This window comes from Salmo salar, chromosome ssa16, assembly GCF_905237065.1.
Source record: "Salmo salar chromosome ssa16, Ssal_v3.1, whole genome shotgun sequence".
Classification (NCBI taxonomy): domain Eukaryota; kingdom Metazoa; phylum Chordata; class Actinopteri; order Salmoniformes; family Salmonidae; genus Salmo; species Salmo salar.
This window is the reverse complement of record NC_059457.1, coordinates 82,513,909-82,541,450: the sequence shown is the minus strand read 5'-3', so window position 1 is coordinate 82,541,450 and position 27,542 is coordinate 82,513,909. Positions and strand designations below refer to the sequence as shown.

Sequence of the window (27,542 nt, the reverse complement as noted above, 5' to 3'; positions counted from 1 at the left end):
CTACTTCCTCATTCTACTCTCCTCACAGTTAACCCCTTCCTCATTCTACTCTCCTCACAGTTAACCCCTTCCCCATTCTACTCTCCTCACAGTTCTGCTATGGAGAAGGTAACCAAGGAGCTCTTTGAGATATTAAGAGGCTAAACCCACTTGGCCAATAACTACCATAGATTATAGGATTATAGCTAAAACACTAAGCAAGCTGCTAGTAAGAGAGGGCTCTCATCCATTATGCATGTAATACAATATTTCCCTGTGTGGCTGCAAGTCAAGTCGCTAATATTGCCGTTTGTCAAGTGTATAACTGTGATTACTATCCTTAGGGGGAGGGAAGGAAACAGTTTCTCTCAGAACAATTAAACAAACAACCCACAGCTCGAAACGTTGGTCTGTAGAGCCTAAATGTCTCCACACGCAGCTCGTAACTATGGTCTGTAGAGCCGAAAATGTCTCCACACGCGGTCGGTAACCCTGGTCTGTAGAGCCAAAATGTCTCCACACGCGGTCGGTAACCCTGGTCTGTAGAGCCAAAATGTCTCCACACGCAGATGCCATTCAGAGCACAGAGGATAATGAGAGAAAACGTAACCTGGGGGCACACTGGGGTTGATGGGGTTGTGAGTGGCTAGGCTAGGTAGTTCCTGACATGGGGTTGGAAGGGAGTGGCTAGGCTAGGTGATTCCTGTCATGGGGTTGGAAGGGTGTGGCTAGGCTAGGTAGTTCCTGACATGGGGTTGGAAGGGTGTGGCTAGGCTAGGTAGTTCCTGACATGGGGTTGGAAGGGAGTGGCTAGGCTAGGTGGTTCCTGACATGGGGTTGGAAGGGAGTGGCTAGGCTAGGTAGTTCCTGACATGGGGTTGGAAGGGAGTGGCTAGGCTAGGTAGTTCCTGACATGGGGTTGGAAGGGAGTGGCTAGGCTAGGTGATTCCTGACATGGGGTTGGAAGGGAGTGGCTAGGCTAGGTGATTCCTGACATGGGGTTGGAAGGGAGTGGCTAGGCTAGGTAGTTCCTGACATGGGGTTGGAAGGGAGTGGCTAGGCTAGGTAGTTCCTGACATGGGGTTGGAAGGGAGTGGCTAGGCTCGGTGATTCCTGACATGGGGTTGGAAGGGAGTGGCTAGGCTAGGTAGTTCCTGACATGGGGTTGGAAGGGAGTGGCTAGGCTAGGTAGTTCCTGTCATGGGGTTGGAAGGGAGTGGCTAGGCTAGGTGATTCCTGACATGGGGTTGGCAGGGAGTGGCTAGGCTAGGTGGTTCCTGACATGGGGTTGGAAGGGAGTGGCTAGGCTAGGTAGTTCCTGACATGGGGTTGGAAGGGAGTGGCTAGGCTAGGTGATTCCTGACATGGGGTTGGAAGGGAGTGGCTAGGCTAGGTAGTTCCTGACATGGGGTTGGAAGGGAGTGGCTTGGCTAGGTGATTCCTGACATGGGGTAGGAAGGGAGTGGCTAGGCTAGGTAGTTCCTGACATGGGGTTGGAAGGGAGTGTCTAGGCTAGGTGATTCCTGACATGGGGTTGGCAGGGAGTGGCTAGGCTAGGTGATTCCTGACATGGGGTTGGAAGGGAGTGGCTAGGCTAGGTAGTTCCTGACATGGGGTTGGAAGGGAGTGGCTAGGCTAGGTGGTTCCTGACATGGGGTTGGAAGGGAGTGGCTAGGGGGATGATTAGGGCGGCAGGTAGCCTAGTGGTTAGAGCGTTGGACTGGTAACCGGAAGGTTGCAAGGTCGAATCCCCGAGCTGACAAGGTAAAAATATGCCGTTCTGCCCCTGAACAAGGCAGTTAACCCACTAGGCTGTCATTGAAAATAAGAATTTGTTCTTAACTGACTTACCTAGTTAAATAAAGTTAAAAAAAAATATTTAAAAAATTGGTTGCCATGAGGGCCAGATTGGATATTTTAGCCAGGACACCGGGGTTAACAACCCTACTCTATATTAAGTGCCATGGGATCTTTAATGACTACAGAGAGTCAGGGCACCCGTTTAACGTCCCATCCGAAAAACGGCACCCTACACATGGCAATGTCCCCAATCACTGCCCTGGGGCACAGGGATCTTAGCTTCAGAGACATGCCCGCGGTGGGATACAGGGTGGTATGCTGATGGTTAATACACAGTTAATACACAGGATGATACTAAAATGTGGTAAAAGCAAGGGGTAGGACACATGTAATCACCATTACAACTACTTCATCTATTGTAGTAATGGGATGCCTTTCACGTTAACGTCCATCCATGTCCAGTCAGTTAGGGAGGTGGTCAGTTCACTATCTTTCCCACATCAACAACCCTCTCTCTCCCTCTCTCTTTTTCCCTGACTGTATTTATTTCCTGTTCCCCTCCTCCTCCCTCCTCCCCTGTGACAGGTGAGCGTGATGGATCGCACAGAAAACCTCTGCTGGCACTGCAACACCGTCCCAGACTACCATTGTACTGGCTCCAGTCTGCAGCCGGAACCAGAGGAAATGAGTTTTTTCCCCACTAGCACCGGGAGAGGCAGAGGGCAGTGTTCACAAGGAGCTAGCAGGGATTCATCCAACGGGAGAGGTCAAATGTAATTACAGGAAGTCTCAGCTGGATTGGTTACTTACAGATGTGGCCAAATGTTGACACATTGCACTTTACAAAAGGAGTGCAACTGAGTAGAGTGAGCTGTTTTTTCTTTTCAAAACTCGTTCAATTGCTATTTTTACCCTGCAGGCACCTGCAACTTACCACAGGTGAGATAAATTACACAGTAAATGAGAACCATTGCCTCCAACCAAGTTAATTAGAATTTTGAATAATTTAGTCTAGGCCAATCATTTTTTTTCAATTTCAGTTAGAATTCCCCCCCCCCCCAAAAAAATAAATAAATAAACGCATTTGAGAAGAAAAGGTGAGTCATGTAAGGGTGCCAATATATCATGCATTGGTGCCAATATATCTGACTGCATCTGTATAGTATGAACAGGGGGTAATGACATGGCAGATAAAGTATGGGATTATTCATGAGTGAATGACTGGCAAATGCTGTTCGGCTTATACTGTATGAATAAAAGCGTCTGCTAAATGGCATATATTATATATGAATATACATATATAATAATTATATGTTAATATGTATTAAACCACATATCAGTATTCATAACACTGTGTATGTATTGTTAGGTGTCATGGCATTGGCTGTTAGAGGTGGACAGGATGTGGAACCTATGGAAGCTACAGGAGTGTAAGAAACCTTATATATCAGTAGTCATTATAGTGATAACCCTACCATTATTCATACTGTACAGTAAGGTGTGATATCATTATAGTCATAACACTACCATTCTTCATACTGTACAGTAAGGTGTGATATCATTATAGTGATAACACTACCATTCTTCATACTGTACAGTAAGGTGTGATATCATTATAGTCATAACACCACCATTCTTCATACTGTACAGTAAGGTGTGATATCATTATAGTAATAACACCACCATTCTTCATACTGTACAGTAAGGTGTGATATCATTATAGTCATAACACTACCATTCTTCATACTGTACAGTAAGGTGTGATATCATTATAGTCATAACACTACCATTCTTCATACTGTACAGTAAGGTGTGATATCATTATAGTCATAACACTACCATTCTTCATACTGTACAGTAAGGTGTGATATCATTATAGTGATAACACCACCATTCTTCATACTGTACAGTAAGGTGTGATATCATTATAGTAATAACACCACCATTCTTCATACTGTACAGTAAGGTGTGATATCATTATAGTAATAACACCACCATTCTTCATACTGTACAGTAAGGTGTGATATCATTATAGTGATAACACCACCATTCTTCATACTGTACAGTAAGGTGTGATACCATTATAGTAATAACACCACCATTCTTCATACTGTACAGTAAGGTGTGATATCATTATAGTGATAACACTACCATTCTTCATACTGTACATGCAGTAAGGTGTGATATCATTATAGTGATAACACTACCATTCTTCATACTGTACAGTAAGGTGTGATATCATTATAGTCATAACACTACCATTCTTCATACTGTACAGTAAGGTGTGATATCATTATAGTGATAACACTACCATTCTTCATACTGTACAGTAAGGTGTGATATCATTATAGTCATAACACCACCATTCTTCATACTGTACAGTAAGGTGTGATATCATTATAGTAATAACACCACCATTCTTCATACTGTACAGTAAGGTGTGATATCATTATAGTCATAACACTACCATTCTTCATACTGTACAGTAAGGTGTGATATCATTATAGTCATAACACTACCATTCTTCATACTGTACAGTAAGGTGTGATATCATTATAGTCATAACACTACCATTCTTCATACTGTACAGTAAGGTGTGATATCATTATAGTGATAACACCACCATTCTTCATACTGTACAGTAAGGTGTGATATCATTATAGTGATAACACCACCATTCTTCATACTGTACAGTAAGGTGTGATATCATTATAGTAATAACACCACCATTCTTCATACTGTACAGTAAGGTGTGATATCATTATAGTGATAACACCACCATTCTTCATACTGTACAGTAAGGTGTGATACCATTATAGTAATAACACTACCATTCTTCATACTGTACAGTAAGGTGTGATATCATTATAGTGATAACACTACCATTCTTCATACTGTACATGCAGTAAGGTGTGATATCATTATAGTGATAACACTACCATTCTTCATACTGTACAGTAAGGTGTGATATCATTATAGTCATAACACTACCATTCTTCATACTGTACAGTAAGGTGTGATATCATTATAGTGATAACACTACCATTCTTCATACTGTACAGTAAGGTGTGATATCATTATAGTGATAACACTACCATTCTTCATACTGTACAGTAAGGTGTGATATCATTATAGTGATAACACCACCATTCTTCATACTGTACAGTAAGGTGTGATATCATTATAGTCATAACACTACCATTCTTCATACTATACAGTAAGGTGTGATATCATTATAGTGATAACACTACCATTCTTCATACTGTACATGCAGTAAGGTGTGATATCATTATAGTGATAACACTACCATTCTTCATACTGTACAGTAAGGTGTGATATCATTATAGTGATAACACCACCATTCTTCATACTGTACAGTAAGGTGTGATATCATTATAGTGATAACACCACCATTCTTCATACTGTACAGTAAGGTGTGATATCATTATAGTGATAACACCACCATTCTTCATACTGTACAGTAAGGTGTGATATCATTATAGTGATAACACCACCATTCTTCATACTGTACAGTAAGGTGTGATACCATTATAGTGATAACACTACCATTCTTCATACTGTACAGTAAGGTGTGATACCATTATAGGGATAACACCACCATTCTTCATACTGTACAGTAAGGTGTGATATCATTATAGTGATAACACCACCATTCTTCATACTGTACAGTAAGGTGAGACATCATTGCGTGTCTGAGGTCCTATGGAAGCTACGGGGGGCTGTGGGGTGTAGGAGACCTCATATATCAGTAGTCATATCAGTAATAATGCCACCATTCCTGCATTTGACTACTTCCTGTCTGGATCAGTCAGACCCTGCTAGGCTGGAGGACAGAAAGTTTGGCTTCTTTCCAATTAACTGTCACTAAGATGATTAGCTTCAGGTAGAATACTGATACAATATTATTGTTATCTTCTGGACTTTGCCCTCACCAGTAGATACATCCACTTTCCAGAACAAGAAGGAAGTAGTTTATAAACAAAGACACTTCGTAAACATTGCAAAGGCAGGTTTGATTGAACTGCAGCCTATAAGTGGTGTGGTATTGAAGCGGGTGTGTGGGAGTGGTCTTCTTACCCTTCAGTTTTGTAGCTGGAGCATCTTTCCAGTGGGATCTTCAGCACCCTGTCGCTAAGCCCCACAAACAACGACCTATCACTGTGGAGGATTTCAAGGCTCTTGATTGGCTCGCTTTCGCCCTCGGGGAGGAGCCTCATCTCTTCCAGGTAACACCCCCGCATGCTTTTATTGGTCGTGGAGAGGGCCTTCAGGATGGTGCCGTATTCTTATTGGACAAACAGACAAAATGAGACATCTAGCTTCCGTTTCCCTCCCTCTCCCTCTCTCTCTCTCTCTCTCTCTCTCTCTCTCTCTCTCTCTCTCTTTCTCTCCCTCTCTCTCTATCCCTCCCTCCCTCTCTCTCTCTCTCTCCTTCCTGTTGATTCACCAGTGCCGATGTACATGACGTGGTAGAGGGTGTCTCGGCCCTGCACGATGTCCACCACCAGCTTGGAGAAACGGATGTTGTCCTGGTACAGGAGGGGGTCGGTGGAGACGGGCTGCACCACGTCAGACATGAGGAAGAGACGCTGGGCGTCCTGCAGGCTGCGCTCCGTCTGGTTCTCCCCTGGACCATGCTCCTCCAGGGTATCACACTGAGGGGGCAGACAGAGGGAAGGACAACTTTTTCATTAGATTTTTAACATAAAAGTCCCTTTCCTAAATTATACTGATTTATTTTGCAATAAACCAGAGATCACAAGGTGGAGCCTAGGAGCTTGATGAAAGGCTCATTTGAGTCATTGACTAGTGGAATCAGGTGTGATGAAAGGCTCATTTGAGTCATTGACTAGTGGAATCAGGTGTGATGAAAGGCTCATTTGAGTCATTGACTAGTGGAATCAGGTGTGATGAAAGGCTCATTTGAGTCATTGACTAGTGGAATCAGGTGTGATGAAAGGCTCATTTGAGTCACTGACTAGTGGAATCAGGTGTGATGAAAGGCTCATTTGTCACGTCCTGACCATAGTAACTTGTTATTTTCTATGGTAGAGTAGGTCAGGACGTGACAGGGGGTGTTTGTTCTATGTTTTTTATTTCTATGTTTTAGTTCTACTTTTTCTATTTCTATGTTGGGATTGTTTGAGTTGATCTCTAATTGGAGGCAGCTGATCCTCGTTGCCTCTGATTAGAGATCATATTTAAGTAGGGGGTTTTCTTCCTGGGTTTTGTGGGTAGTTGTTTTCTGTTTAGTGTATGTTCACCTGACGGAACTGTTGTCGGTCGTTTTGTTGTTTTGTTCTAGTGTCTTCATAATAAAAGTGAATATGAGCACTATACACGCTGCGCCTTGGTCCCCTTTATACGACCTGCGTTACATCATTTGAGTCACTGACTAGTGGAATCAGGTGTGATGAAAGGCTCATTTGAGTCACCGACTAGTGGAATCAGGTGTGATGAAAGGCTCATTTAAGTCACCGACTAGTGGAATCAGGTGTGATGAAAGGCTCATTTGAGTCACCGACTAGTGGAATCGGGTGCGATGAAAGGCTCATTTGAGTCACCGACTAGTGGAATCAGGTGCGATGAAAGGTTCATTTGAGTCACCGACTAGTGGAATCAGGTGTGATGAAAGGCTCATTTGAGTCATTGACTAGTGGAATCAGGTGCAATGAAAGGCTCATTTGAGTCACCGACTAGTGGAATCAGGTGTGATGAAAGGCTCATTTGAGTCATTGACTAGTGGAATCAGGTGCGATGAAAGGCTCATTTGAGTCACTGACTAGTGGAATCAGGTGCGATGAAAGGCTCATTTGAGTCACCGACTAGTGGAATCAGGTGCGATGAAAGGCTCATTTGAGTCACTGACTAGTGGAATCAGGTGTGATGAAAGGCTCATTTGAGTCATTGACTAGTGGAATCAGGTGTGATGAAAGGCTCATTTGAGTCACCGACTAGTGGAATCAGGTGTGATGAAAGGCTCATTTGAGTCACTGACTAGTGGAATCAGGTGCGATGAAAGGCTCATTTGAGTCACCGACTAGTGGAATCAGGTGTGATGAAAGGCTCATTTGAGTCACCGACTAGTGGAATCAGGTGCGATGAAAGGCTCATTTGAGTCACCGACTAGTGGAATCAGGTGTGCTAGTTCAGAGCTACAAGACATACGTGAAACATCTTGGTCCCTGAGTAAAGGGCTGGGAAACAGTGAAATAAGGAATCTTGTAGAAGACCAGACAGTAGACTTTGCATCGTCCCCTACCTGGAAGTTGGGGATGGGGTTGGGGATGGAGAGCCAGCTTGTACGAGGGTTCTCCTGGTAACGGAACGGTCCGTTGAAAGCCTGGGTGATGGCGCTGAGGTTGAAAGCACACACAGCTGACGCAGAGATGCTGTTCCTGTTAGGAGGAGAGGGACATAAAGACATCAGGAAACCGTGACTCAGAGGCCATGGCAGTGAACCAATCGATGCTGTTTTTAACGGTGAGCGAGCGTTGTGCCCTTTCCTTTTCAATGATGATCAAATGTTTTGGTTGCACCTCGACTCACGTTGGTTGAGCGCCGTCCACTTTTTTCAATCCAATCCATCAAATACATTTATAAAGCCCGTTGCACGTACATCAGCAGGAAAAATACAGCAGCCTATTTGATACCAGAAACCACTGTTCATAAAGAACTGAATTGATGTGTAAGACCTACTTATATTCTTAGTTCAAAAGAGAGCTTAATGACGTCTACAATATACAGAGACATTTATCTAACAATTATAATAGTTATCATCACTATGAATATAAGGTATAATATGGCACATAATTGGATAATAATTGGATAATGACAGGATAATGACAGGATAATGATTTTTGATGATCTCCCAGTGCTGACACAGACTTGGTTGTCTTTATTTCCTATAGACCAGCTCCCTTAAACATTCCTCACAGTCATTCAAACCTCTCAGCTGCAAAACAGACGAAGTATTCACTGGTAAAAGGAGTGAAAGGGTAAGTAGAAAAGGACTACAACAAGGAACTGCAACTGACACACAAGGCAAAACTCATAGTAATAGAATCTACAGAACATTCAAGTTAATGATGGCATAATGGTTGGACTGGCAGCCATTGCGAGGGCACCCGTGTAACAGTCAAATTGCCAGGGTTAGAGGTTCCAAGCCCTTTCTGTAGATTCTATTTATATGGTAAAACCCTCCGAATCGGAGAGATCCAGGCGCAGATCAAGACACGCCACGTCTTCATCACTAAGGTCTTTCAGAGTTGTTCCTGTTATCCCTGGAGGATACCTGAGATCACTATCGTTTCAATGCCTTGCAGCCTGTCTTTTGTCTGTGCGACTGGGATAAGATGTCTTTCTCAATACCTCAGAGTTTACAAGCCTTTTAGCTCTGCCCTGGGCGATTCCAAAATGGACCTCAGACAGAAGAGTGCTTGTGCCAGTAATATGGGCCCAAACTGATGCTACCGCTCTCTCTCAATAGGACCATTAGTACAGGTATGAAAGGAACCACTGGGGTACTGTACTGTAGCAGGCTGTACTGTAGCAGGCTGTACTGTAGCAGGCTGTACTGTAGCTGACTGTACTGTATCTGACTGTAACTGACTGTACTGTAACTGACTGTACTGTAGCGGACTGTACTGTAGCGGACTGTACTTGACTGTGCTGTATCAGACTGTACTATATCAGACTGTAGCAGACTGTACTGTACCAGACTGTACTGTATCAGACTGTACTGTAGCAGACTGTACTGTATCAGACTGTACTGTATCTGACTGTATCAGACTGTACTGTATCAGACTGTACTGTATCAGACTGTAGCAGACTGTATTGTAGCAGACTGTACTGTAGCGGACTGTACTGTATCAGACTGTAGCAGACTGTATTGTAGCAGACTGTACTGTAGCGGACTGTACTGTAGCTGACTGTACTGTATCTGACTGTAGCAGACTGTACTGTAGCAGACTGTACTGTATCAGACTGTAGCAGACTGTATTGTAGCAGACTGTACTGTAGCGGATTGTACTGTAGCGGACTGTACTGTATCAGACTGTATCAGACTGTACTGTAGCAGACTGTACTGTAGCCGGCTGTACTGTAGCAGACTGTACTGTAGCAGACTGTACTGTAGCAGACTGTACTGTAGCAGACATTCACATTTACATTTTAGTCATTTAGCAGACATTCTTATCCAGAGCGACTTACAGTAGTGAATGCATACATTTCATTTCATGCATTTCTTTTTTCCTTTTTTGTACTGGTCCCCCGTGGGAATCGAACCCACAACCCTGGCGTTGCACACACCATGCTCTACCAACTGAGCCACAGGGAAGACTGTACTGTAGCTGACTGTACTGTATCAGACAGTAGCTGACTGTACTGTGGCTGACTGTGGCTGACTGTACTGTATCAGACCAAGGAGAAGGAACATGGGACTACAGACTGGCAGAGAGGGGTTCTGAACAGACCAAGGAGAAGGAACATGGGACTACAGACTGGCAGAGAGGGGTTCTGGACAGACCAAGGAGAAGGAACATGGGACTACAGATTGGCAGAGAGGGGTTCTGAACAGACCAAGGAGAAGGAACATGGGACTACAGATTGGCAGAGAGGGGTTCTGAACAGACCAAGGAGAAGGAACATGGGACTACAGATTGGCAGAGAGGGGTTCTGAACAGACCAAGGAGAAGGAACATGGGACTACAGATTGGCAGAGAGGGGTTCTGGACAGACCAAGGAGAAGGAACATGGGACTACAGACTGGCAGAGAGGGGTTCTGGACAGACCAAGGAGGAGGAACATGGGACTACAGATTGGCAGAGAGGGGTTCTGAACAGACCAAGGAGAAGGAACATGGGACTACAGATTGGCAGAGAGGGGTTCTGGACAGACCAAGGAGGAGGAACATGGGACTACAGATTGGCAGAGAGGGGTTCTGAACAGACCAAGGAGAAGGAACATGGGACTACAGATTGGCAGAGAGGGGTTCTGAACAGACCAAGGAGAAGGAACATGGGACTACAGACTGGCAGAGAGGGGTTCTGGACAGACCAAGGAGAAGGAACATGGGACTACAGACTGGCAGAGAGGGGTTCTGAACAAACCAAGGAGAAGGAACATGGGACTACAGACTGGCAGAGAGGGGTTCTGAACAAACCAAGGAGGAGGAACATGGGACTACAGACTGGCAGAGAGGAGTTCTGGACAGACCAAGGAGGAGGAACATGGGACTACAGATTGGCAGAGAGGGGTTCTGGACAGACCAAGGAGGAGGAACATGGGACTACAGACTGGCAGAGAGGGGTTCTGAACAGACCAAGGAGGAGGAACATGGGACTACAGACTGGCAGAGAGGGGTTCTGAACAGACCAAGGAGGAGGAACATGGGACTACAGACTGGCAGAGAGGAGTTCTGGACAGGATATGATGCTTTGGGCTATGCACAGAGTAGGACCGACACACTGACTGACAGACAGACAGACAGACAGACAGACAGCAACCCAAAACCTGATAGGGTTAACTAACACAAATTGTTGACCACAATCGATTTCCACAACCCTTTGAGTTTGAAAACTATTTAAGTGTTTCACAGTCACACAGAAATGTTCTTAACTGGTTATCCTCCAACACCATTCTTCCTTGCGGACTAAAACGTCTCTCCCAGACAAGGTTCTGCTCTGTCGCTAAGCCAAGGGCACCAACACAGACAGAGACAGGAGAAAAGACTCTAGAAGTGATTTTCACTTCCCTCCTCTCAGCATTTGTCCAAACAGCCTGAAATTACAAGAGAGGATTGCCTCGCTGGGTTGTAGTCCCTTTGTAATATGTTTCTTAGCATCTGTAAAACCTTCAGCCTCAGCAGGATGCTGTTAGGGCAATGTGTAAATACATTGACTAAAACAAAGTGGGACTGGATAGATGGAGAATAAAGGTGTGTGTAAGTGAGCTTGTGCATCTTGTGTGTGTGTGTGTGTGTGTGTGGCTACTAAATTATGCTGTCATTCACTTATTGGGGCTGTTTTAAAGGTCCTCCTTGTACTTTTGCAGATGTGTGTCTGTGTGTGTCTGTGTGTGTGTGTGTGTGTGTGTGTGTGTGTGTGTGTGTGTGTGTGTGTGTGTGTGTGTGTGTGTGTGTGTGTGTGTGTGTGTGTGTGTGCCTGCATCTATACATGTATATATATACAGTACCAGTCAAACGTGGACACACCTACTCATTCCAAGGTTTTTCTTTATTTTTACTATTTTATACATTGTAGAATAATAGTGAAGACATCAAAACTATGAAATAATACATATGGAATCATGTAGTAAGCAAAAAAGTGTTAAACAAATATTTTATATTTGAGATTCTTCAAAGTAGCCACCCTTTGCCTTGATGACAGCTTTGCAATGTAGAAAATAGTAAAAAATTAAGAAAAACCCTTGAATGAGTAGGCGTGTCCAAACTTTTGACTGGTTCTGTACATGTAAAAGTGCCTGTGTGTGTATGACTGACAATGTGTGTGTTCATTTTATGTGTGTGTGTATGTGCGTCTGTGTATGTGCGTCTGTGTGTAGGTGTGTGTCTGTGTGTATGTGCACGTGTGTCACTCACACGTTGGTGGTGAAGATGCCGTAGATGAGGTCCTGTTCGGGCAGATAGAAGGTGCTCTGCAGCTCATTGTAGTAGAAGGTGATCTCTCCTGACCGCGAGCAGTTCAACCGCGCCTTCATGAACGTAGTCCAAGTGTCCTCCAATAGGAAGCGACCGCCCACGTCGTTCTTACAGACCCGGGCGACCCGGGAGAACACGGTCCGACCGCAGTCGTGTTCGACTGCGTTCTCTCTCAGGAAGAAATAGGTGAAGAGACCCACCTCATAGACTGAGATAAAGTGAGGGTCTGGAGGAGGGAGGGGAGGAGGGGAGGAGGAGAAGAAGGGAGAAGGGAAGGGCGAGAGGGAGGGGAGAAGAGAGGAATAGAGAAAGAGATGGAGGGAAGGTGTAAGCTAGGCATGAGATATGGTATTTCAGCTCCAAACGGCTGATGCAGCGGCAGGAATGTGAGCAATGATGTTCTTGGCATGGAATCAGTATCTTTCTCTTCCTTACACTTTCCTATTACCATTATGACTCATCCTCTAGGATTCCTTTCACGTTAGAACATAAGGAGTGCCTCTAGCCAGTTACAGTTGGCTGTTCAGTAATGCACTGGCATTGAAATAGAATTGCTAGAATGCAAATACCCCATCAAGTCTATGTTCCCTGATGGGTGGACCGGCAGCCATATTGAATGTACCCATAACCAGGAAGCAAAGCAGGAAGTACAGTCATGATCCAATTCTATTCCTACACTATTAGACAAAAGAGTTCCAAAAGGGTTATTCAGCTGTCCCTATAGGATAACCCTTTTTGGCTCTAGGTAGAACCCTTTTGGGGGTTCAACATGGATCCCAAAAGGGTTCTACCTGGAACCAAAAAGGGTTCTTCAAAGGGTTCTCTTTTTTTCTAAGAGTGTATGGTACAGATGAGTGTTTACCGTTGAGCCATTTGGAGTTGTACTGGGCTGTTCGCAGCGGCGGCATGTTACCAAGGCTACGGTAGATGACGGGGTCACGACCCGAGAAGTCGATGACAGTGGCGGCGTAGAGTTCACCCTTCTCTGTTACCATGGCAGTGGAGTTGTGACGCGGGTCGTAGGGGCATCTCGCCACCCCGTTCACCGTGTCCATCACCCGACTGATGTTTCCTATCTGGAAGAGGATGGAAGAAGGGTGAGGATAGAGGGTGTTTACATAGAGGTATGTCCATACTAGGATCCTATACAGCAGGAACAGGCCACTCCATTCAGCTGCGGGATGATTTTTGTCGGAGCGGATGTCGGGGGCCCGGAACATAATTATTATAATTTGTACACTGTAAATAGACCACAACTAAGCCGAAAAATATATTGTATTTGAAAATAACAATCCCTTCATATGTTGATTACATTGAGACACCATCATGTCTCCTTTTTTACTCGTGGGAATACTAGGGAACAGATTTCTTAAATGAATCTTTATTTTACCAAAAACTTAAATCCCCCGCGGGCCGGTTTTGGTGCAGACACCTGCTATATAGTATGCATGGCCAAAATATCACTTCATACTATACTGAACAAAAATAGAAACACAACATGGAAAGTGTTGGTCCCATGTTTCATCTGCTGAAATAAAAGATCCCAGAAATGTTCCATATGCACAAAAAGCTTATTTCTCTCAAATTTTGGGCACAAATTTGTTTACATCCCTGTTAGTGCATCTTATGTGGGGGACAACAAAAGGCCACTCTAAAATGTACAGTTTTGGGGGGGGGGGGGGGGGGTGCAATTGGCATGCTGACTGCAGGAATGTCCACCAGAGCTGTTGCCAGAGAATTTAATGTTCATTTCTCTACCATAAGCCCACTCCAACGTTACTCCTCTCTCATCTCCCTCTCCTGTTACTCCTCTCTCATCTCCCTCTCCTGTTACTCCTCTCTCATCTCCCTCTCCTGTTACTCCTCTCTCATCGACCTCTCCTGTTACTCCTCTCTCATCTCCCTCTCCTGTTACTCCTCTCTCATATCCCTCTCCTGTTACTCCTCTCTCATATCCCTCTCCTGTTACTCCTCTCTCATCTCCCTCTCCTGTTACTCCTCTCTCATCCCCCCTCTCCTGTTACTCCTCTCTCATCTCCCTCTCCTGTTACTCCTCTCTCATCTCCCTCTCCTGTTACTCCTCTCTCATCTCCCTCTCCTGTTACTCCTCTCTCATATCCCTCTCCTGTTACTCCTCTCTCATCTCCCTCTCCTGTTACTCCTCTCTCATCTCCCTCTCCTGTTACTCCTCTCTCATCTCCCTCTCCTGTTACTCCTCTCTCATATCCCTCTCCTGTTACTCCTCTCTCATCTCCCTCTCCTGTTACTCCTCTCTCATCTCCCTCTCCTGTTACTCCTCTCTCATCTCCCTCTCCTGTTACTCCTCTCTCATCCCTCTCTCCTGTTACTCCTCTCTCATCTCCCTCTCCTGTTACTCCTCTCTCATCTCCCTCTCCTGTTACTCCTCTCTCATCTCCCTCTCCTGTTACTCCTCTCTCATCCCTCTCTCCTGTTACTCCTCTCTCATCTCCCTCTCCTGTTACTCCTCTCTCATCCCTCTCTCCTGTTACTCCTCTCTCATCCCTCTCTCCTGTTACTCCTCTCTCATCTCCCTCTCCTGTTACTCCTCTCTCATCTCCCTCTCCCTCTCCTGTTACTCCTCTCTCATCTCCCTCTCCTGTTACTCCTCTCTCATCTCCCTCTCCTGTTACTCCTCTCTCATCCCCCTCTCCTGTTACTCCTCTCTCATCCCCCTCTCCTGTTACTCCTCTCTCATATCCCTCTCCTGTTACTCCTCTCTCATCTCCCTCTCCTGTTACTCCTCTCTCATATCCCTCTCCTGTTACTCCTCTCTCATCTCCCTCTCCTGTTACTCCTCTCTCATCCCCCTCTCCTGTTACTCCTCTCTCATATCCCTCTCCTGTTACTCCTCTCTCATCTCCCTCTCCTGTTACTCCTCTCTCATCTCCCTCTCCTGTTACTCCTCTCACATATCCCTCTCCTGTTACTCCTCTCTCATCTCCCTCTCCTGTTACTCCTCTCTCATCTCCCTCTCCTGTTACTCCTCTCTCATCTCCCTCTCCTGTTACTCCTCTCTCATCTCCCTCTCCTGTTACTCCTCTCTCATATCCCTCTCCTGTTACTCCTCTCTCATCTCCCTCTCCTGTTACTCCTCTCTCATCTCCCTCTCCTGTTACTCCTCTCTCATATCCCTCTCCTGTTACTCCTCTCTCATCTCCCTCTCCTGTTACTCCTCTCTCATCTCCCTCTCCATCACCTCTGTTACTCCTCTCTCATCCCCCCTCTCCTGTTACTCCTCTCTCATCTCCTTCAACTCTATCTTCATCCCCCTCTCCCTCTTACCTGCCGGGTGGTGCAGACGGGGGTAAAGGCGTTGGTTCCACAGGTAAAGATCCGCCTCCCGGTGATGAGCAGGACCCGGATGTAGTTCTGACACTCATCCTGCGGGGACGGGAACATAACACCACCATACAATAGTCTATGTTCATTTATTCCTGTACAAGGTTAGTACAGCTTCTAGTACATTTCATTGAAGCTATCTAAATATCTCTGGTGAGGGCAGCCCCTTTAATGTAGAACTCTACCAGTCATGTCTTCCTCTATCTAAATATCTCTGGTGATGGCAGCCCCTTTAATGTAGAATTCTACCAGTCGTCTGTCTTCCTCTATCTAAATATCTCTGGTGAGGGCAGCCTCTTTAATGTAGAATTCTACCAGTTGTCTGTCTTTCTCTATCTAAATATCTCTGGTGAGGGCAGCCCCTTTAATGTAGAACTCTACCAGTCGTTGTCACATCCTGACCATAGAAAGCTGTTATTTTCTATGGTAGAGTAGGTCAGGGTGTGACAGTTTTTTTTTCTAGTTTAGTTTTCTATGTTGTGATGTTCTAGTTTTGTATTTCTATGTTGGGCTTTGTGTGGGATGATCTCCAATTAGAGGAAGCTGGTCCTCGTTGTCTCTAATTGGAGATCATACTTAAGTAGGTGTTTTTCCCCACCTGGGTTTGTGGGAGATTGTTTTTGGGTAGTGTATGTTTCACCTCTGCATCACGGTTTGTTGTTTTTTTCTTTAGTTTATGTTTATGTATTGCATAGTTTCACAGTGAAAATAAAATGTGGAATGACACACACGCTGCACTTTGGTCCGCTCCTTCCTACGACAACCGTGACAGTCGTCTGTCTTCCTCTATCTAAATATCTCTGGTGAGGGCAGCCCCTTTAATGTAGAACTCTACCAGTCATCTGTCTTCCTCTATCTAAATATCTCTGGTGAGGGCAGCCCCTTTAATGTAGAATTCTACCAGTCATCTGTCTTCCTCTATCTAAATAGTCCAGAACTGCCAGACAGCTATAATACCTCTGTCTTTCCTTTGCTCTGACACGACCGCTTGGTGTCTTCATCTGGTCCCCATTCTACTGCCTGGAGAAGAAAATGACGCAAAAAAATGGCATATAAACGTGTGCACAATAACGTGGACAGAATGTGTAGATTGGATCCTTGCTAAATCAGATTTAGTATGGGATATGTATTGTATATACTATTATACATACACAAAAGTTTAGCCACACCCGTTGCTGACAGGTGTATAAAATTGAGAGCACAGCCATGCAATCTCCATAGACAAACATTGACAGTAGAATGACCCATACTGACTTTCAACATGGCACCATCATAGGATGCCACCTTTCCAACAAGTCAGTTCATCAAATTTCTGCCCTGCTGGAGCTTCCCCGGTCAACTGTAAGTGCTGTTATTGTGAAATGGAATGTCTAGAAGCAACAATGGCTCAGCCACGAAGTGGTAGGCCACAAAAACTCACAGAACGGGACATCCGAGTGCTGAAGCGTGTTGCTCGTTCAAATACTCTGTCCTCGATTGCAGCACTCACTACCGAGTTCCAAACTGCCTCTGGAAGCAACATCAGCACAAGAACTGTTCGTCGAGAGCTTCATGAAATGGATTTCCATGACCGAGCAGCCGCACACAAGCTTAAGATCACCATGCGCAATGCCATGCGTCGGCTAAAGCTTGCCGCCATTGGACTCTGGAGCAGTGGAAACGCGTTCTCTGGAGTGACGAACGGACGAATCTGGGTTTGGAGGATTCCAGGAGAACACTACCTACCCAAATGCATAGTGCCAACTGTAAAGTCTGGTGGAGGAGGAATAATGGGAGGCTGTTTTTCATGATTCGGGCTAGGCCACTTAGTTCCAGTGAAGGGAAATCTTAACGCTACAGCATACAATGACATTCTAGACGATTCTGTGCTTCCAACTTTGTGGCAACAGTTTGGTGAAGGCCCTTTCCTGTTTCAGCATGACAATGCCCCTGTGCACAAAGCGAGGTCCATACAGAAATGGTTTGTTGAGATCGGTGTGGAAGAACTTGACTGGCCTGCACAGAGCCCTGACCTCAAACCCATTGAACCCCTTTGGGATGGATTAAAACACAGACTGCGAGCCAGGCCTAATTGCCCAACATCAGTGCCCGACCTCACTTATACTTTTGTAGGTAAATGGAAGCAAGTCCCCGCAGCAATGTTCCAACATCTAGTGGAAAGTCTTCCCAGAAGAGTGGAGGCTGTTATAGCAGCAAAGGGGGGACCAACTCCATATTAATGTTCATGATTTTGAAATGAGATGTTCGACAAGCCAGTGTCCACATACTTTTGTAGTGTATAATACATGTATATTGTTAACTATGAATTGTTGTTTGCACATTTACACAGCTAATGCAAGACATATGACAAATTACATTACACTGATCCCCCCAACTCAATTACTGCCCTGCTGGAGCTTCCCCGGTCAACTGGAAGTGCTGTTATTGTGAAGTGGAACGTCTAGGAGCAACAATGGATCAGCCGCGAAGGGGTTAGCCACAAGCTCACAGAACGGGACCGCCAAGTGCTGAAGCGCATTGTGCGTAAAAATACTCTGTCCTCGATTGCAGTCAATCACTCCAGTCTAATCACCATGGCTACACCCCCCCCCCAACTCAATCACTCCAGTGTAATCACCATGGCTACACCCCCCCCCAACTCAATCACTCCAGTCTAATCACCATGGCTACACCCCCCCCCAACTCAATCACTCCAGTCTAATCACCATGGCTACACCCCCCCCCAACTCAATCACTCCAGTCTAATCACCATGGCTACACCCCCCCCCCAACTCAATCACTCCAGTCTAATCACCATGGCTACAACAATTGGATCTTGACCACAGGCCAAACAAAAACACAAGTCATCCAGCGAACACAAAATGTTCTAACAACATTTGCACATGGTTCCCCTATTTTGCATATAACTTTCCAAGGAATAGTGTTTTGGGTTCAGTAAGGTAGCCTAGTGGTTAGAGCATTGGCCTAGTAACCGAAAGGTTGCAAGATCGAATCCCCGAGCTGACAAGGTAAAAAATCTGTCGTTCTGCCCCTGAACAAGGCAGTTAACCCACTGTTCCTAGGCCGTCAATGAAAATAAGAATTTGTTCTTAACTGACATGCCTAGTTAAATAAAGGCAAAAAAATGTATCCAGCATAAGAATAGTAGTATGATTAAACTGTATTCTCTGTTCCTACAATTTCATTGTGGTAAAGAAAGCTGAGAGCGAAAAGCGGCACCTCATTTTTGGGGGAAATGTTATCATAGTTTTGGGAAACTGTCTGAAACTGCAAATCAAGGTTTGTTTACACCATAAATATCAGTGTAAACAAACGTAGTAAATACAATTGTGTGCACATCTCAAGGCCCAAAATTGCCGCCCAAGACTGCAATTTAATTTCATTAAAATAGCTGATAAATAAATTGGTATGTGTCCTACCATTACAATGCTGACCTGCACAAACTATTTAGCTGCTCAAACTATTTCCTATTTCCTATTAAACCGATATATCTCTCAGACCCTCAAACTTAAGGGGAGCCCTTACACTGACACCCCTTACAGTATACTGTAGCATTTCACTGTGCTTTACTTTGGAGCCACTGAAACAAGCCTCAGCCTCGTGAAAGTTCACTGCTAAACTCACTCCCACCAAGTCTTTCCCTCAGTCACCCTGACAACAGAGCTCCCAAATCTACTTCTAAAGATCACGGACAAAGCGTGAATGAATGACCAAACTGAAAACTCTTCCCTGTGTTTGCATAATGCCATTGTGGCCACTGGTGCAGTGGTCGATTAAGGAGTTGGTTCTCAGAGGTGTCATTCATGGTTTGCTTGCTCTGATAGGCCGACCAGGGCCTCCAAAGTCACACATGTCCCTCCCTCCCCCAGCTTGCTCCTTGTCCGTTCATTCAGTATAGCGTTGATGAATGACATGAGACTCTTATTGAGACGGTCAGTGGGCTCATTGTTCGAGGACACTCCTTAAGTACCTGGATGTATACTGACTACACTCCTTAAGTACCTGGATGTATACTGACTAAACTCCTTAAGTACCTGGATGTATACTGACTACACTCCTTACGTACCTGGATGTATACGGACTACACTCCTTAAGTATCTGGATGTATACTGACTACACTCCTTACATACCTGGATGTATACTGACTACACTCCTTACGTACCTGGATGTATACTGACTACACTCCTTATATACCTAGATGTGTACTGACTACACTCCTTAAGTACCTGGATGTATACTGACTACACTCCTTAAGTACCTGGATGTATACTGACTACACTCCTTACGTACCTGGATGTATACTGACTACACTCCTTACGTACCTGGATGTATACGGACTACACTCCTTAAGTACCTGGATGTATACGGACTACACTCCTTAAGTACCTGGATGTATATGGACTACACTCCTTACGTACCTGGATGTATACTGACTACACTCCTTAAGTACCTGGATGTATACTGACTACACTCCTTAAGTACCTGGATGTATACGGACTACACTCCTTAAGTACCTGGATGTATACTGACTACACTCCTTAAGTACCTGGATGTATACTGACTACACTCCTTAAGTATCTGGATGTATACTGACTACACTCCTTATGTACCTGGATGTACAGTATACTGACTACACTCCTTAAGTACCTGGATGTACAGTATACTGACTACACTCCTTACGTACCTGGATCTACAGTATACTGACTACACTCCTTACGTACCTGGATCTACAGTATACTGACTACACTCCTTACGTACCTGGATGTATACTGACAACAAAGTTCAGTACTTTTTTAATAAGGCACGTTTAACATTTTAACATTTGCCGATAGTGGTACAGCGTAGGATCTTAATTTGAATCAGTTTGCTACAGCAGGAAAAAAATCCTGCAGCAACAAGAAATTTGAATTATTATGTGGATTATAATTAATGGTAATCTTTGTAGTATATTAGCGTTTTTCATCATGAATGTTGTTCTGGAGGCAGCACTGTGGAGTGGTCACTCGCTAGCATAGCCACAAATTCATAAAATCAGATTTTAAATCTAACCCTTTAGAAGTGGAAATTACAAACTTCCGAAGCCTTTTTAAACCTGAAATATACTACAAGTTAAAATTTCCTGCATTGCAGGTAGGTTCTCCTGCAAAAGGGTGATCAAATTAAGATCCTACATCTGTATATTGAAATTGTAAAACGACCTTGTAAGAAATGATTTATGTTATATGCAGTCATCCTTGAACTTCCAAATAAAATCTTTGTACCTTGTATCCTTGGATACAAATGGATCATAATTCGTAAAGAAAGAACACTCTAATCATATCATTAAAGGAGAGAGGTTCTTTGTAATGTTCACGGTATGTCCTTTAGTTGTATACTGATGAAAAGCAATTCATACAGTTAATGACATATCAAGGAGCCATTGTAAGAGACGGAATATATTTATAATATCCCTAAGACAGCCGGACGGCTGGATGGACAGGAAGACATTTGTGCATTCTGCAGCACTGTGACATTTCCAAAACAGCTTATTCAGATTGATTTTAGGGAGACGTTTGATGGGTATTATCCCAAGAAAGCAATGACGTGGCCCTCAGGACAAATCTGACAGAAAGTTCATGACTGACATCAAATTGATCAACCATTTAGCAATGACAGAGTAGGGATCAGGGGAGGGAGAGGAGACAAGGGATAGAGAGAACGAGACAGAGAGAAAGAGAGCGCGATAGACGGAGAGAGATAGACAGAGAGATTAATGTTTATTAATTTTCCCTTTTGTACTTTAACTATTTGCACATAATCTGAATTTGACATTTCTTTATTATTTCTGTGAATGTAAAGTAAAGTTTATTTCACTTTTTCTTATCTATTTCACTTGCTTTGGCAATGTAAACATGTGTTTCCCATGCCAATAAAGCCCCTTAAATTGAAATTAACAGAGAGAGAGGGGCTGCAATTTGAGAGTGAGGGGGCAGAGTAAAGGTAGCTGGGTAGATCCCGTTCCTGTGTGATGTAACTCCTGGTAAACACCAATCTGGCCCAGTAAACCCCCAGTGTGTTGACATTCCTAACCCCCTCCCCCCACTCAGCTAAGGAACGGAGTCTACTGGCCAACAGTTACTCTGATGTGTCTGGTCTCTTCTACAATTTCAACAAACTATATGGTTGCCTAGCTACCATTTGGAAGAGTGAAAACAGCCCTAAGTAATGTGGTGTGTAATAACAGTGGGAGCATGGAGAGCTGTGAACAGCTTACCTGTAGGAGAGAAGCATTACTGAGACTCAGTCTGAAGAGGTGATTTCTGAAGATAGAGGAGAGAGAGTTCTAACCAACATGATGGCATATTCTACGTCTGTAAAAAACAAGCAAAAGTCTGTTGTGTTGGATGTGTGTGTACATGTAAAATAGGTGTTCTGTGTGTGGGTTGCACGTGTGTGTGTGTGTGTGTGTGTGTGTGTGTGTGTGTGTGTGTGTGTGTGTGTGTGTGTGTGTGTGTGTGTGTGTGTGTGTTATCTCACCTAGCTCCCACAATCAGCTGGTTTCTGGTCAGGTCAAGGGTCAGCTGGGAAAAGTCCTTCACTCCGGGAAGAGAGAATCCTGACATCCAGGGACTCAATGCTGAAAGGAGGAAGAGGAGGGAAGGGAGAAGAGAAGGAAGAGGAGGATTAGGAGTACGAGGAGGTGAAACGAGTGTGAACATCCAGTCAGTTTGGAAACCGACACTAAACGGTCGCTGGCTCAGGCCCTGCTCTGACTGTGTGAAATGTCTCTCCCCTGACGCGATACCTGGAACATAGGGATGAGCCTTCCAGCCTGTGTCGTCAACTGATTTCTCACCAGGCATCAGTTGAAACCAGCTCCTGTAGATCCATTATGACAGTAGCAGGCTAACACAGTAGTAGCATGTTGACACATCTGTATCATATCAAGATCAGTGCGACTGTGAGAGCGGGTGGCTCAAAACCAAAAGCTGTCAAACCAGCAGATAATCTCTCCTTGAGCCCTGTGCTGAAACGCATGCTGACCCTTTCCAGAGGCTGAGCTAACGCTAGCCTGCTTCATTAGAAGGAGAATGAGAGACGGGGACAGTTAGGGGGAGGGAGAGAGAGAGAGTGAGAGACAGAGAGAGAAAAAGAAAGAAAGAGAGGGGGGGGAAAGAGAAGGAGACAGAAAGATAGGCGGGGAAAGAAAAAAAGAGAGAGCGAGAGACAGAGGAAGACAGAGAGAGAGAGAGAGGGGGTGTTAGAGAGAAAGAGAGAGATGGGGGAGACAAAGAGGTCTTTGGGGGAGGGAGGGATGTACCCAAAGCAATAAAGGCAGGGTTTGTTTTGGTGTCCTGATGTTAATGCAACTCGACACCCAGTCAAAACAGCCAAGGCTCAGGACTCTGCACCAATAGAAAGACTGTTTGATGGGCAAATATAAACAGTTTAGCTTGGATGAGTCCAACTAGGGACTTTAAATTGAGGAGATAGAGACACAACTTCAAAACAAATGGGATAAGTCAGAGAAGGCGAGCAAGACGTTCTCATATGGGCTACCCAGGCTGGGACGTGATATAGTTTACTGTATCTCAGCAACAGCTTAATATATAGATCATTTCTACAGAGGACAGGTGATTTTAAGTGCATTTCAAAATCATAATACTGTAACATAAAAAAAGCCTCAGCCATTGAGATAGAATTGTAAAATGTGAAACTCCACACCACTCCACTAACACAGACAGACTGTTAATCAGAACCTCTAGTACCCCAAACCTCACACTGTTAAAACAGACCATAAAAGAACCTTAATGCTCCCTCTGGGAAGGAATAATCTCCTTAACAAATGAGAAATGGTATCCTGCATAAAGGTTAGTCCCTCTGGAACCTTTCAATGGCGACGATATTAAAAATGAAAAATGGCACACGACTTCGGACAGCATCCGTATCACACCATAAACATCCTCTTCTGTACAGAGCTGCCACTGTACGCTGCTATGAGATCTTTACAAAATGTCTGACCTAGTTCTCACTAACACAATGTTGTGTAGTAGTGCCTGTTTCACACCAGGTCTGAACATGCAGTGGCTACAGTTGTATTCTCTAGTAGATAGATCAATTAATAAATATAGTGAATACTTTCATTTCTCATAGGGAAATGTGCAGCAACATACAGGCCTGCTTGACACAATGTCACTGGATCTGAACGGCTTCAAATCAAATATTATTGGTCACATATACATGGTTAGCAGATGTTATTGGGAGTGTAGCAAAATGCTTGTAAAAGGACTAGAAGCGAGGCAGCCCTCTCTGTCGACGCCATCTTTAAAAGGCTTCAGTCCATATCAATGTTTGTCTACAGCGGGGGATGGGCAACTGCTTCTTTTGTAGCCCTGCGATCAATTCCACCCCTACAATATGTCAGTCTCTGACAGCACGTATCAGCTAACATTGTTTAGATTGGTAAGTTAGTCATGCCAGCTATCTAAACTTGTAGTAATCATGATTGAATTACCGACCGGGGCCCATTGATTTTATTAGTCACTCTCACTCAGATATCATAGTAAAAACTGCAAACATTTCTCTCCACCCAATGGCCAAATGTGAAGAATTGCAGGAAATAACTCTAAAACGTCAGATTTCTCTCTGCTGTCATGAGGGGAAAAAAGTTAATGTCACTTCGGGCCGTCAGAAAGCTGACTGCATGTTTTACATTTGTAAACAATTGTTATTTATAATGACGGCCTACCCCGGCCAAACCCGGACGACGCTGGGCCAATTGTGCGCTGCCCGATGGGACTCCCAATCACAGCCGGTTGTGATACAGCCTGGAATCGAACCAGGGTGTCTGTAGTGACACCTCAAGCACTGAGATGCAGTGCCTTAGACCGCTGCGCTACTCAGGAGCCCTGTGTGGGTACGCAGACCCGCGAGCCACTCGGGAGCCCTGTGTGGGTACGCAGACCCGCGAGCCACTCAGGAGCCCTGTGTGGGTAGGCAGACCCGCGAGCCACTCGGGGGCCCTGTGTGGGTACGCAGACCCGCGAGCCACTCGGGAGCCCTGTGTGGGTAGGCAGACCCGCGAGCCACTCGGGCGCCCTGTGTGGGTACGCAGACCCGCGAGCCACTCGGGAGCCCTGTGTGGGTAGGCAGACCCGCGAGCCACTCGGGAGCCCTGTGTGGGTACGCAGACCCGCGAGCCACTCAGGAGCCCTGTGTGGGTACGCAGACCCGCGAGCCACTCGGGCGCCCTGTGTGGGTACGCAGACCCGCGAGCCACTCGGGAGCCCTGTGTGGGTAGGCAGACCCGCGAGCCACTCGGGAGCCCTGTGTGGGTACGCAGACCCGCGAGCCACTCGGGCGCCCTGTGTGGGTACGCAGACCCGCGAGCCACTCGGGAGCCCTGTGTGGGTAGGCAGACCTGCGAGCCACAGTTGCCCCTCATGATGAGTTCAGATTTCTTGTGGCCCCATCCACATCAGAGTTGCCCATCCAGTCTCCAGTAAGACAACAATAGCAGACAGCAGTGTTCCCTGAGGTATATAGTGATGCCAGTCTCAGCCACATTGAACCAGCATGTGACAAGTGTGACAAGTGTCTGATGATTGACAGTTGACTGACAGGACAGTTTACCATTCTCCCCTCTCTTCCTCCCCCACCTCCTCTCCTCAGACCCCTTTCAGAAACTACACCCCTGAGGGGGGGCATCCTGGCAAAGAACAGACACTTTCTAACAGACATCCAAATGGAGTGGAAAGTAGTCTCTCTCTCTCCCTCGCTCTCTCTCTCTCTCTCTCTCTCTCTCGATAATGGAACCCTGAAAAGAGCTGACTGTGGAGGGAAGGAGCGAGGGAGGGGTTTTTGGGATGAGAGAGAGAAAGAATAGACAGCTCTCTCAAAAGAGAAAAGGCACCAGAAATGAGAGGAGTCCAATTATCTACAATCACAAAATGTTGCTGTCCTTTCGGTTTCTCTTGGGCCAGACCCATATAGCTGGCTTTCTGGGCAGAGGAGTGATTGAGAAGGATGAGGCTGCAGAATCCTCAGAGGAGATAGCAGTGAATAGCAAACCATTGTGAAACGTCTCATTGGAATGATGATGCTAGTGAGGAGTAGATTTGCAAAATGGTATTGGAAATCTGTCAAATACTTTCGCTATGCTTGACTGAGCTGCCTGGAGCACCGGAACCAATTGCATACTCTCAAAAATGCAAACCCTGCCTATCCGGCACAACAGGCAGACTCAGGCAGATGCTCAAAGTATCTAATGTGCTCACCTTTGTATGGGACGATGGGATGAACTTTCCTGCTACACTCCGGTAGGGGCGGGGACGGGCTCTCAAAGTTGACCAATGGCTGCTGGCATAGACAGAGTGGCAGGCAGAGGAGCAGCAGTAGACCAACGGGAGGAAGGGACACAACCTCCCACAGAGACGTCGCCATGGTTACGGGGCCAACCACGCCCACCATACCTCTAACTGGTCCTCACAGGACACACCTGAGGGAGGAAGGACAGAGCTGTCAGTCAAACATACACATGGCCAATGACGATTGGTTATAACATACAGACAGCCAATCACCACTTAGACAGTAAAGTGCAGCGAAAGACAACTAGAGCGACAATGTCTTCTGTATAAAATGTAGTTGAGCTTTTAGATATTTTTACTCCTTGAAAGATATGGGAAATAAAGGTAGAAAGAGCAACGTGTCAACTGAACACCACAGACCATAGATAATACTATGTTTTACCTCTATGCCAGAATAGATCCATTTAACAAATCTGATAATTTCATTTAAACCTTTTAGTGATCCCAAGCCTTCCTGACCCCTGGGCCTTGTACTTTTGACCGTTTTATGGGCTGGCCAATTGACACCTGTCTAGTGTGCTGACATTGTGCAAAGCTGGAGTGAGTGGCCACCAACGCTGACCCAAATGACATTAGCGGGGTCAAAGGTTATAGCAACGCAACAGTAATTGAGCTACTCCCCCTATCCCAAACCCCAACATGCAAACTTATCCTGTCATTACTAATAATCACACACATTCATTCAAATGAAGATAGATATACAGGGGTTGAGGAAACGGTGTGTGGTATGAAGCTAGACATGCAGGGGTTGAGGAAATGGTGTGTGGTATGAAGGTAGACAAGCAGGGGTTGAGGAAACGGTGTGTGGTATGAAGGTAGACATGCAGGGGTTGAGGAAACGGTGTATGGTAGGAAGCTAGACTTATAGGGGATGAAGAAACGGTGTGTGGTATGAAGGTAGATATGCAGGGGTTGAGGAAATGGTGTGTGGTATGAAGCTAGACATATAGGGGTTGAGGAAACGGTGTGTGGTATGAAGGTAGATATGCAGGGGTTGAGGAAACAGTGATGGTAGGAAGCTAGACATATAGGGGTTGAGTAAACGGTGTGTGGTATGAAGCTAGACATGCAGGGGTTGAGGAAACGGTGTGTGGTATGAAGGTAGACAAGCAGGGGTTGAGGAAACGGTGTGTGGTATGAAGCTAGACATGCAGGGGTTGAGGAAACGGTGTGTGGTATGAAGGTAGACAAGCAGGGGTTGAGGAAACGGTGTGTGGTATGAAGCTAGACATATAGGGGTTGAGGAAACAGTGTGTGGTATGAAGCTAGACAAGCAGGGGTTGAGGAAACAGTGTGTGGTATGAAGCTAGACAAGCAGGGGTTGAGGAAACAGTCTGTGGTATGAAGGTAGACAAGCAGGGGTTAAGGAAACGGTG

General features: G+C 45.3%; 1 protein-coding gene across 2 annotated transcripts in view; it reads right to left on the bottom strand.

Moving 5' to 3' along the window:
• Window positions 1–27,542, bottom strand: part of LOC106575804 (semaphorin-5B) — a 136,387-nt gene that overhangs the window by 25,271 nt on the left and 83,574 nt on the right. Inside the window, exons 2-11 of one of the 2 annotated variants that reach the window (XM_045698154.1) lie at window positions 26,077–26,297; window positions 22,337–22,436; window positions 22,074–22,119; window positions 16,778–16,840; window positions 15,764–15,862; window positions 13,323–13,536; window positions 12,401–12,686; window positions 8,063–8,198; window positions 6,248–6,455; window positions 5,878–6,085 (exon numbers count right to left, since the gene is read on the bottom strand). In XM_045698154.1, coding sequence (XP_045554110.1) covers window positions 5,878–6,085; window positions 6,248–6,455; window positions 8,063–8,198; window positions 12,401–12,686; window positions 13,323–13,536; window positions 15,764–15,862; window positions 16,778–16,840; window positions 22,074–22,119; window positions 22,337–22,436; window positions 26,077–26,269 — 1,553 coding nt within the window. In that variant the 5' untranslated portion in view covers window positions 26,270–26,297. Of the gene's footprint in view, window positions 1–5,877; window positions 6,086–6,247; window positions 6,456–8,062; window positions 8,199–12,400; window positions 12,687–13,322; window positions 13,537–15,763; window positions 15,863–16,777; window positions 16,841–22,073; window positions 22,120–22,336; window positions 22,437–22,655; window positions 22,858–26,076; window positions 26,298–27,542 lie in introns of those variants that run through there. The other variant, XM_045698155.1, reaches the window with a different exon arrangement.